At 36.5% G+C, this 12,628-nt stretch overlaps 1 protein-coding gene across 1 annotated transcript in view; it reads left to right on the top strand.

The window, feature by feature from the left end:
- erbb2 (erb-b2 receptor tyrosine kinase 2) overlaps nt 1–12,628 on the top strand; it is a 48,408-nt gene that overhangs the window by 3,724 nt on the left and 32,056 nt on the right. Inside the window, exons 2-5 of the mRNA XM_089121818.1 lie at nt 8,947–9,098; nt 10,575–10,764; nt 11,888–12,016; nt 12,101–12,172. Of these exons, the coding sequence (XP_088977944.1) occupies nt 8,947–9,098; nt 10,575–10,764; nt 11,888–12,016; nt 12,101–12,172 (543 nt within the window). The remainder of the gene's footprint in view (nt 1–8,946; nt 9,099–10,574; nt 10,765–11,887; nt 12,017–12,100; nt 12,173–12,628) is intronic.

Below are 12,628 nucleotides of genomic sequence, written 5' to 3'. Positions count from 1 at the left end.
TAACAAATCTTTACAGTTATTCTTGTGAAGGTGTGAACGGGCCTCAGCAGTCAGATTTGTTACTCATTAGAGCCAGGAGGAAATTTCCTTGCATGTGTTTTGACGAAACACAAGTCTGTGAGTATGGTTTAGAGTTACGTCGCGATAAATGAAGACTTCAATACTAAGGATAAGACTGGAAAAGACTATCAGCGTGTGTTTCTTTGCACTGTTCACTCTTCACTGACATGGCAAAGATGGAACATTTTTCTGTTACTGATTTTCTGAAGTAGTTTGTCTTGTGATTGTCGTGCTTTTATAGGCTAAGAGATAATAGAAAACTATTTTTCATGCATATATTTTTGTCTTAGGTTCTGTTTCACCCACAGTTTTAGCTAGCAAACAATTTTTGAGATGCGTCTTATGCCTGGTTCACGATTTAGCCCGATTTGGCACGATCCGTTTGACGTAGGGTGTCGTGGGGATTCGCAAACGACAACGGCCGTCGGGAGTGGCGCAAGATTCGATCGTATCATCTCGTATAGTGTGTCATAGTGGGCGACAACCTACGTCGCGTCTGCCATGCTTCACGACATCATGACAAAAAGACTAACATGTTTAATTTTTTTAACGGTCTCCCACAACGGTTCTGTCACATGTATGAGGTTGACCAATAGGAGCACAGAAGCTTTTCTGTACACAACTTTCAAAAATGGCGAAACGAAAGAGAGACGATGGTGCTAACGTTAAAACTACACAAATATTTCACTTGTTTCGTTTTTCACTTTTTTTGTAAGGTGTAATATATTCATTAATTTGCCATTACATTTTATATATATATATATATATATATATAATTTATTTAAATACATTTTATGTTTTTATTGAACACACTTTGACTAAAGTCCCGTTCACACCAAGGACATTAATAAAATGACTTTAAAGACTAACTATAAAGCGGTGATGAAACACTCACCGCTTCATCCATTGTTTGTTTCCGTTCGTTTCTGGAAGTCACACACTACTAGTTTCGCCTTCTCGATGACATCATGCGCGCCGTTAAAGGGTTAGTTCACCCAAAAATGAAAATTCTGTCAGTATTTACTCACTCTCATGTTGATCCAACCCTGTAAGACCTTCGTTCATCTTCGGAACACAAATTAAGATATTTAAGATATTAAGATCACTCCTGCATACTAGTCCATAGGCTTCTTGAGGGAATGACTCTTGCTGGCATCTAAAAGTCATTAAAGACATCGTTAAAATAGTCCAAGTCACTAAAATGGCTCAATTTTAAGTTTATCAAACGACGAGAATACTTTTTGTGTGCCAAAACAAACAAAAATAACGACTTTATTTCAAATATTTACTTACTTCTCTATGGGCCTGTAGTCAGTTAACGTAGTGTGATTGCTTAAAGCTACGTCACACGAAGGCTCACTATTGGCCGACGCTGGTCATGTGTGTGATGCGTGTGATGTACAATAACAGAAGCTTACGCTATTAATTAAACTAGTAACCTGACTCGAGGCAGAGGGAGAAATAAATGAATAGGTGAAATAAAGTCGTTATTTTTGTTGTTTTTTGCGCACAAAAAGTGTTCTTGTCATTTGATAAACTTAAGATTGAGCCACTGTAGTCACTTGGACTATTTTAACGATGACTTTAATGACTTTTAGATGCCATCAATTGTCATTCCCTCAAGAAGCCTATGGACTGTATGCAGGAGCGATCTTAATATCTTAAATATCTTAATTTGTGTTCTGAAGATGAACGAAGGTCTTACGGGGTTGGAACAACATGAGGGTGAGTAAATACTGACAGAATTTTCATTTTTGGGTGAACTAACCCTTTAAAGACGGCGTGTGATGACTGGTCAGGAAGCAACGTGTAGTCTGACATGTGTCTTGTCCATGACGCGACAAAATTTTAGGAGTCAAAATCGCGTAATCTGACACAGTGACTATCGTAACAGACAAAAAAGATGTGTAATCTGAACCAGGCATTAAATAAATAATTTCTTCCAAAAATTACAATTCTGTCATAATTTAATTTCTCATGTTGTTTCTATTCAAGAACAGAAAAATATATGTTTAGCACTAGCAGAATGTTTGTGCTGCTGACATGATCAATTACAGATCAAATAAAAAAAAAGTTGCTGTAAATAATATTTTTGATGCATCCATGATCACAGCTTTGGGTCACTATGGTCTTTGTAGAGGCTCTAAATCCAAAACTAGATAAAAATATTTTTCCAGAGGTTTTTACTGTGCAAAATGAACAGTTCAAAAAACAGTTCAGAACAAAAAATCTAGATAAACTAGCCAAACTGATTAATGCATTCATCAACTGTCGTGCAAGCAGGCTGTTGTTGTGTGTGGTATACGTTGTGTTTGTTTATCTTCTATGTAAAGTATGTTCAAGGTCATTATCTCATCGGGAATGCTCGCATGCATTAGTTCAGCATATGCATACATCAGTATTTTGTGTCAGAATGGACGGAGTGATGCACGCTTCCCAAACACAGAGACACAAGGTTTCATCCAAATCCTGTTCTTCCTGTCGGTTGAGTAATTCTTGTTTGCTGTGTGACTGACTATGTGCAAGAGGAGAATATGCACGTAGAAAAGCACTGATTACATGTGGATTTGAATGAATAAGGAAAATGTATTTTTGCATACACTATATTAGTGACCAACACTTATTTTGTTTATGCCCTTGGTTCACAAATTGAATTCATTTGTCATTGTGCACTTAAACGTTCCCTTTAGTTGAGTGTTTTTGTCATCGCTGTGTTATCGATTTTGATGCAAATACTGTTTTTGAGGTCAATGCCCAGAGGACGCGGTCAAAGTGATAATGCCCTGTTCCTGTGGGCAGTGGTAAAGGATAGGAATGGTTGTCTTGGGCAGATCTTTGGTGTTTCTCTTCTTATAACCGAGGTCAGGACCGAGTAGAGAGCAGTTGATCTTTGGTCGCTGTAAATGTCAGCTTGCACTCTGTTTTCTGTATTGTTGTTGTTGTCGGTGAGATCAGTCTCCGTGACAGCAGCGGTTAAAGAATTTGGCAGCTGAAAAGCTATTGATTACACGCTTGGTGAAGTACACACTCTACTTCCTGTTTGGCCGCACACCAAGTAGGTGTGGTGAATTTACTCACTGCACAGGTAAAGAGCACTGATTTAAATTCAATCTGTCTCTCTTGTGTTGTTGTCCTAGAGACCACCGTGTGACAGAACACGTTTCCAATGACAAGGAATGTGTCTTTATGAGCGCTTGTTTTGCTATATATACATTGCTTACTTTGTCAGTTTGTTACTGCATGTTTTAAAGCACAGAATAAATAAAAATGTGATTCTCCAAAATATACATTTCACCACAAATAAACATTGTAAGCAAAAATTGACTGACATTTTATTGGAGTTGGCTACCTGTTATTAAAGGCATAGCTAGTTCACCCAAAAATGAAAATTGTGTCAATTACTCACCCTTATGTCCTTTCAAACCTTTAAGATTATTTTTTTAATGAAATCTGAATGATTTCTGTCCTTCTCTTCAAGGTCAAAACCTGTTCACAAAACATTCATAAAGAGATATTCACAAAAGATATCAATTAAGCGGTTTAATCCAAGTCTTCTGAAGAGACACGACCCATTTATGACGAACACAGATTTATTTTAGGCTTTATTCACATTGAACACCATTCAGCGAACGTACATAGAGCACTCAACAAACATGCTCATATGGAAGCAAATAAGAGACATATCTATTCACCGGATGTTACCATGTGAATATTTAACTTGAATTTGAGATCTGAATTTGAGCAGTTCAATTTGAGATCTGAATTTAACAGTTGAACTTGAGATCTGAATTTGAGCAGTTGAATTTGAGATCTGTATTTGAGCAGTCGCATATGAGATCTGAATTTGGGCAGTCGAATTTGAGGTCTGACTTTGAGCAGTTCAATTTGAGATCTGAATTTAACAGTCAAATTTGAGATCTGAATTTGTGCAGTTGAATTTGAGATCTGAATTTGAGCATTTGAATTTAACAGTTGAATTTAAGATCTGAATTTGGGCAGTCAAATTTGAGATCTGGATTTGAGCGGTTGAATTTGAGATCTGAATTTGGGCAGTTGAATTTGAGATCTGAATTTAACAGTCGAATTTGAGATCTGAATTTAACAGTTGAATTTGAGATCTGAATTTGTGCAGTTGAATTTGAGATCTGAATTTGAGCAGTTGAACTTGAGATCTGAATTTGAGCAGTTGAATTTGAGATCTGAATTTAACAGTCGAATTTGAGATCTGAATTTAACAGTTGAATTTGAGATCTGAATTTAACAGTTTAATTTGAGATCTGAATTTGGCCAGTTGAACTTGAGATCTGAATTTGAGCAGTTGAATTTGAGATCTGAATTTAACAGATGAATTTAAGATCTGAATTTGGGCAGTGGAATTTGAGATTTGAATTTGGGCAGTCGAATTTGAGATCTGAATTTGGGCAGTCGAATTTGAGATCTGAATTTGAGCACTTGAATTTGAGATCTGAATTTGAGCAGTTGAATTTGAGATCTGAATTTGAACAGTTGAGTTTGAGATCTGAATTTGAACAGTTGAATTTGCAGTTGAATTTGAGATCTGAATTTGGGCAGTTGAATTTGAGATCTGAATTTAACAGTTGAATTTGAGATCTGAATTTGGGCAGTTGAATTTGAGATCTGAATTTGAACAGTTGAGTTTGAGATCTGAATTTGAACAGTTGAATTTGACATGAATTTGAACAGTTGAATTTTTCAGTTGAATTTGAGATCTGAATTTGGGCAGTTGAATTTGAGATCTGAATTTAACAGTTGAATTTGAGATCTGAATTTAACAGTTGAATTTGAGATCTGAATTTGGGCAGTTGAATTTGAGATCTGAATTTAGGCAGTTGAATTTGAGATCTGAATTTGAACAGTTGAGTTTGAGATCTGAATTTGAACAGTTGAATTTGAGATGAATTTGAACAGTTGAATTTGCAGTTGAATTTGAGATCTGAATTTGAGCAGTTGAATTTGAGATCTGAATTTAACAGTTGAATTTGAGATCTGAATTTGGGCTGTCGAATTTGATCAACCTGAATGTATTTTATCTGAAATTCTGTAAGTTGATTTTTTTTTTGTATCTGAATTTGTGAGCATTGAAAAATATTCATCAAAATTCAGGTTTTTAAAATAGAAATCAAAAATTTTAAATTCAATGCTAAATTCGAAACAAATAAATTCAGATACATGGTTTCCAAAGTAAAATAATTTCAAAGGGGGTGAAATAAATTCAGATAAATGTTTTTCAAAATAAAATATTTCAAAACTAAGTATTCAATGGCTGTTAAATTTCAAATAGTTATGTCTCTTATTACGTGCAAGAACCAATGAGGTTCAGCATGCAGAGCACTAGAGGGGCATCTGAAGTAACGAAAGGGGTGATGCCGTAATGTGAAGTACCCTCTTACGTTTTTTTTATGTAAATGCCAAAGTTGTTTTTCAGACTGTAAACAAACCTGTCTCTGTTACAATTATGAAACTAAAAACTACTGAGTACAGATGGTAGAGCATTGAATAATATTGCTACATAAAACAAAAGGAAAATTGCCTAGGCCAACATATTAGATAATTCTACTAAATCCATGAAATAACCATGTTTTTGACCTCCAGATATAAATATGTCTCGGATACACAATTTCAGCGGCTTTATCAAGAATACAGACAGTTTCCATGATACCACCACCACCAAAAGTAATTAATTGTCAAGTCAAGTCAAGTCACATTTATTTATATAGCGCTTTTCACAATACAGATTGTATCAAAGCAGCTTCACACTGATAACATGAAAGTAGCACAACACAGATCAACAACATTGCTAAACACTAAATAACCCCAACTGAGCAAGCTCAAAGCAAGCCAAAAGCAAGGCGACAGTGGCAAGGAACCAAACTCCATCAGATTGGATGGAGAAAAAACCTTGGGAGAACCCAGGCTCAGTCAGGGCAGGGCCAGTTCTCCTCTGGCTTACATTCATATTGTTTAAATATAAATATTAAATATAAATATTGTTTATGAATCAAACGGCGCCAATTGTGGCTGCTTTTGGATAAAACACACAGCTTCAATAACACGTAACACAACAGATGCATATTTTTTATTTTTATTGTCAAATGTGCCGATCAATATGTGACTTTGTGAAACGGACTGTCCTTAACTAAAATTTTGCTATAGTTGTAATTCTAGAAAGCCTATGCACTTGGCATTTGTGATAAAAAAGGTGTGTTCTATTTCATCATTAAAATCCATTTTCATATTCGTCTTTTCATCAAATAGGAATTTTACTGAAACGTTATTGGAGTACCTGTTATTAAAGGCACAGTTTATCAAAAAAACAAAACAATTTTTGCACATTTGAGTTTCCACAAGAACCAATGAGGTTTGAGTGTCATATTTGAGTGCTCTAATGTTTTTCACCAAATAACACACAAGTATTGGAATTTAAATAATCATTATCATTTTACTTTCTTAAAGGGACAGTTCACTTTGAAATTAATTTTTGATATGTTTTATCTTACCTCAAGGGCATCCAAGATGTAGGTGTCTTTGTTTCCACAGTAAATTTCAATTTTGACATTTTTCGGTCAAACTGGTGTTGTCTGTCAGTCATATAATGGAGGTCTATGGTCACCACCTCAAAGAGCATGCACAGAGAAGTCCAAATTAAACATGATTTAATGACTCGTGAATGTAAGCACACATTGATGGCCTAAGACACGAAACAAGTGGCTTTTGTGAGAAAACAAACAGTATTTATATCGTTTTTACCTCTTGTGAATAGCCGTCGAACTGATCTGAATCAGATATCCAACTGAACCGAACTGAACCGTGTCCAATGTTACGCCGCAAGTGATCATTCACGCGTCTACGTCACGCATTGTTTACACAGATTTCGAAAGTTTTGCCTTTCACTAAACATTTAGATATACGGGAAATCGCAATGGAAGACGATTTTGATATATCTAAGTATATTATACCACCTCAAAGAGCATGCACAGAGAAGTTCAAATTAAACACGATTTAATGACTTGTAAATGCACATTGATGGCCTAAGACACGAAAACGAACGGTATTTATATCGTTTTTACCTCTTGTAACCATAGTTACATAGCGCCCTCGCCCTCAGATCACTTGGACGTGGCTGTGGTTACAATTAAGTAAAAACGATATAAATACTGTTCGATTTCTCACACAAACTGCTCGTTTCGTATCTTAGGCCATCAATGTGTACTTACATTTACGAGTCATTAAATCATGTTTAATTTGGACTTCTCTGTGCATGCTCTTTGAGGTGGTGACCATAGACCTGCATTATATGACTGACAGACAAAAATGGTTTGACCTAAAAATATCAAAATTGAAAATACTGCGGAAACCTCCATCTACATCTTGGATGCCCTTGAGGTAAGCTAAAACATACCAAAAATGAATTTCAAAGTGAACTATCCCTTTAAATGCAACTAATTGTTATAATAACATTTCCAGTCTGACGGTTCTGTCAACGAGCCCTTCATGTCCTCTCTCTTTCTCTCACAGTGAGTGCGCGTGCAATGAAATTATGTTTGATTAACGTTTCGGAAGGAACACGTTCAAATGATTTATCCAATCAGCACGAGAGGAGGCCTATACATATACGACGCTGACCTATGATCCGTGACAGTTTTCAGCATCCCTCCGCCACCCGACTCCTCACTCTAGGCTGGTTTCTATCAGAGCCAGGGAGGGATACGTGGAGAGTACTCTGAATACAAAGCCATCTCTTCGGACAGCTCGCCAAATACACATACTTCTTTTAATCTGATTATTTGTGTGAAACTTGTGAAATTATGTCTGTGCTAAACTTATTTTAACTCAATTACATTATAGTACAATTGAGCCATGGGCTAATTAAAGACATTTTTTAGTTGTCTCTCGTGAAATTTGGTTTCATATGCTAGGCTAGCATTGTAGAGGGTGCAGAGGTGCTCAGAGCATGCGTGTGCGTGTGTGCAAACCTGTTGGTTTGGATGTCTTTGGCAAAATGTTTGTGGTGTATAATACGACTATTAGCCAGTCTAAAATATGTTTGAGTAGGAGTAAAAATGATTATGTAGAAACAGAAGGACAATGAGCGAGAAAGGGAACAGAGCCTGCCAGAGACATGAACGAATAGAGTTGTTTTCCATTCAAGGCCCACATATACACACACACACGAGGGAATGTTAGGATGATGAAAGAGGAAGTGTAAACAGGAGAAAATAGTGACTTATTATTCAATCTCAGTCCCATCATGCATCCATGTTTCTACACAAAACACAAGTTACTTTGTTTTCCCGTTTATTGACTGGCAGCTCTCTTATCCCCATGTCGAGAGGAATCGTAAGATCAACGGAGTCGTTGTGTGTCCTGTGTAAATATGATGTTATTGTTGTTCTAGACTAAATGAGCATGCATTTACTCACATCACTTGCACAGAAACAGATTCAGTATTCCTCAAAATGAATTAAAAACAGTAACATGCAAACTCAGAATATTACACAAACCTGCAATAATGAAATATGTTAAATAATATACAAATATGCTTTGTGTATTTAATCTTACTTTATTAACTAGAGTCTTTGCTGCTGCAATGATCCAATTTCAGTCATACCAATAATATGCAAAAAAAAATGACTTTACAGAGATGTTTAATTATTTTTTATTGCTGATGTGTTTAACTTTATTGTCCTGTGGTGTCACTATATGAGTACATGAATGCATGAATTTCATCTGCAGAGCTGCTCTGAGAGATTTCACCGTTTCATTCGATAAAATCATTCATCATATCACTTACGTACACACAGAAACTCAAGAGGCCTTCATTTTATACAACCTTGCTGATGTGTGTGTCTGTGTTTTACTTTTCAGTATGTCTTGGGACGGATATGAAGCTGGCTTTACCCTCCAGTCTCGAGAATCATTATGAGATGCTCAGGCTGCTGTACACGGGCTGTCAAGTTGTTCATGGTAACCTGGAGATCACGCATTTGCAGGGAACTCCAGACCTCTCCTTTTTGCAGGTACGGGACTGTCGTGTGTGTGTGTGTGTTAGGGTAGCTCTTTATTATACAGCAGGTAGATTTCTTTGGTGCTCAAGCATTTCCAAACTCACTCATGTTCATTTTCTTGCCAGTGTGTAAATAATCACATTATAATGAATAATGTGTGCCTAAGTTTAACCAGAACATATTTCTTAAAAGTCTGCAATACCATTTTATAGAGATGCTTCAAGTTTAAAGGGTTAGTTCACCCAAAAATGAAAATTAAGTCATTAATTACTCACCCCCATGCTGTACCAACCCCGTAAGACCTTCGTTCATCTTCGGGACACAAATAAAGATATTTTTGATTGAATCTGAGAGCTGGATCACTCTTCCATTGGCTTCCTAAGGAACTGGCTCTTGACGGCCCATAAAGTCATTAAAGAAAAGGTTTAAATATTCCATGTGCCTACAGCGGCTCAATTATAAGTTTATCAAGCGACGAGAATACTTTTTGTGCGAAAAAAACATAAATAACGACTTAATTCCACTATTCCATTACTTCCTTATGGGCGCATGCGCGAGAACTGACACGAGGACGTTCTCATTCGTCTACTTCTTGTTACCGGCTGCTCACCGCTTAGGAGTTTTACCGCCACCTACCGTATAAAATGATGATCCATATATAAGGCGCTCCGGATTATAAGGAACACTGTCGTTTTTTGAGAAGATTAAAGGCTTTTAAGTGCACCTTATAGTGCGGAAAATACGCAAATTGAAAAGCGTATGTACAGCGCGCATCTTCCTCTGCTTGTAAACAGAAAGTTTTGCGCTTCCAGCTATATCAGCACATCATCTTATACGGTAGGTGGCGGTAAAACTCCTAAGCGGTGAGCAGCCGGTAACAAGAAGTAGACGAATGAAAACGTCCTCGTCTCAGTTCTCGCGCATGCGCCCATAAGAAAGTAATGGAATAGTAGAATTAAGTCGTTATTTATGTTTTTTTCGCACAAAAAGTTGTCTCGTCGCTTGATAAACTTATAATTGAGCCGCTGTAGGCACATGGAATATTTAAACCTTTTCTTTAATGACTTTATGGGCCGTCAAGAGCCAGTCCCTTAGGCAGTCTATCTAGGACTGATCTAGCTCTCAGATTCAATCAAAAATATCTTTATTTGTGTCCCGAAGATGAACGAAGGTCTTACGGGGTTGGTACAGCATGGGGGTGAGTAATTAATGACTTAATTTTCATTTTTGGGTGAACTAACCCTTTAAATTTCATAGGCATTATCATTTTTTCAAAAGTTCACAGCTCAAAGGAACTGCATTACATGAATGACCCATCCTAACATCCTATTTCAAGTAAAAGTTTACCTTTAAATGTAATTTGGCTTTAGAAAGGTTCATGAGTTCTTACACAACTGATAAGAACAATAGAATTGCCACTCACTAATAATGAGTCTCAAATGTCAATAAAATAATCAAAAATGAAAGGATGCTCATGTTTGTCTGTAGGAGATTGTGGAGGTTCAGGGGTATGTGCTGATAGCTCACGTCTCAGTGGGTTCAGTTCCTCTGGACAACCTGCGGATCATACGAGGCAGTCAGCTGTATAACTCCAGCTACGCTCTCGCAGTGCATAACAACATCAACCAGAGTCAGCTGGGACTCGGCCTGAGAGAACTACGCCTCAGGAGTCTTACAGGTAAGGAGTGTTGGACTTTCAGTCAAATTTATATTAGGTTATTATAGATTTAAGAGTGAAAGTCTTACTTTCTTACTACTGAAAGTACTACTTTCATTTTTTTTTTCCAGTCTATTACAGGTAAAGGAGTAGTTCATTAAAAAAAAAACTTTTGCTGATAATTTACTCACCCCCATGTCATCCAAGATACCCATGTCATTCTTCAGTCGAAAAGAAATTAAGGTTTTTGATGAAAACATTCCAGGATTTTTCTCCATATAATGGACTTTACTGGGAACCAAACGGTACAAGGTCCAAATGAGAGTTTCAGTGCAAACTGTTCAAAGGGCTTTAAACGATACCAGACGATGAATAAGGGTCTTATCAAGCGAAACGATCGCTCATTTAAAAAAAAAATACAAAGTTTAAGTTTTATAAGCACAAATGCTCGCCTTGCTCTGTTCTGTGATGCACGTTTGTGACTCTCCTGTTCGAACTCGTTCATCAAAATGAACAAATCTTTTTCCGAGTCAATTCGCTCATTTTGTTTGTTGAATCAACCAAATGACTCAAAAAAAGATTCTTGACATTACTAAGATGACACAACCTGTCATAAACATGACATAGCAGATTAATTATCCACTTAGCTTTATTGGTTAACATTACATTGAACTGTTAGGTGGTTGGTTTTGACATTGGCTGTCATGAGGCCATTATAACTTTTTAATGACAAATTCAGTTAGTATCACTGTATTTGAGGTCACGAAAAATAATAATGACACCGTTATAATGGTCTCATGACAGCCAATGTCAAAGCCTACCACATGACAGTTTAACTTCATTTTATGACAAAAACACTGACAGGTTATGATGTTATAGTTTATGTCAAGATGTCATAACAAAGACATCTTAAACAATGTCATATTTGCATTCAAAATGGCATAACTGAGCGAATGACACTTAATGACAGTTATCATAAACATGCATAAACCCTATTTCATATTCAAGACATATATCATGGTTATGAAGGTGTCACTTCAGTCTTATACACACTCTTTGGAGTAAAGTGTTACCAATTCTAAAAAAAATTGTTGCACAGTCACGAAAACAAACCTTGTGAGTAAAATGATTGACTGTTTCACAGAAATCCTGCTCGGCGGGGTTTATATTTGGGGAAATCCTCTACTTTGCTTTCCCCAGAAGATTAATTGGAAAGACACCGTTCCAACACTTGAAAACAAACTGTTGTACCTGCAAGACATTCCAAAGAACTGTGAGTGAGCTATCATATTACACATTACACGATCCAATGCATCATTTACTTGTTATTGCTCAATAATAATGATCTGTTTTTCAGGTCCTCGATGTTCTTCTTCTTGTTCTGTGTCCGGTGGATGTTGGGGAGAAACAGATCAGGACTGCCAAACATGTGAGTGTCATTGACATATTTGTATTTTTTCGTGTTTGATGAACATAGTTTTTTTTGCCATAATAATCAAGATTACCAGTCCATCACATATTTAATAAATACATTTTCATGTCCCTAAAAGCTCTAATTCATACAATATATTATAATAATCATATCGTTGTGTTGTCAATTTTTTATGATATTTTTTTATGAGTTAAAGGGTTAGTTCACCCAAAAATGAAAATTAAGTCATTAATTACTCAACCCCATGCTGTTCCAACCCCCGTAAGACCTTCGTTCATCTTCGGAACACAAATAAAGATATTTTTGATTGAATCTGAGAGCTGGATCAGTCCTACATAGACTGCCTAAGGGACTGGCTCTTGACGGCCCATAAAGTCATTAAAGAAAAGGTTTAAAAATTCCATGTGCCTACAGCGGCTCAATTATACGTTTATCAAGCGACGAGACTACTTT

This window comes from Pimephales promelas, chromosome 17, assembly GCF_988280905.1.
Source record: "Pimephales promelas chromosome 17, fPimPro1.hap1.1, whole genome shotgun sequence".
Lineage (NCBI taxonomy): Eukaryota > Metazoa > Chordata > Actinopteri > Cypriniformes > Leuciscidae > Pimephales > Pimephales promelas.
Note: the sequence above shows the minus strand (reverse complement) of the source record. Positions and strands in the feature narration are given on the sequence as shown.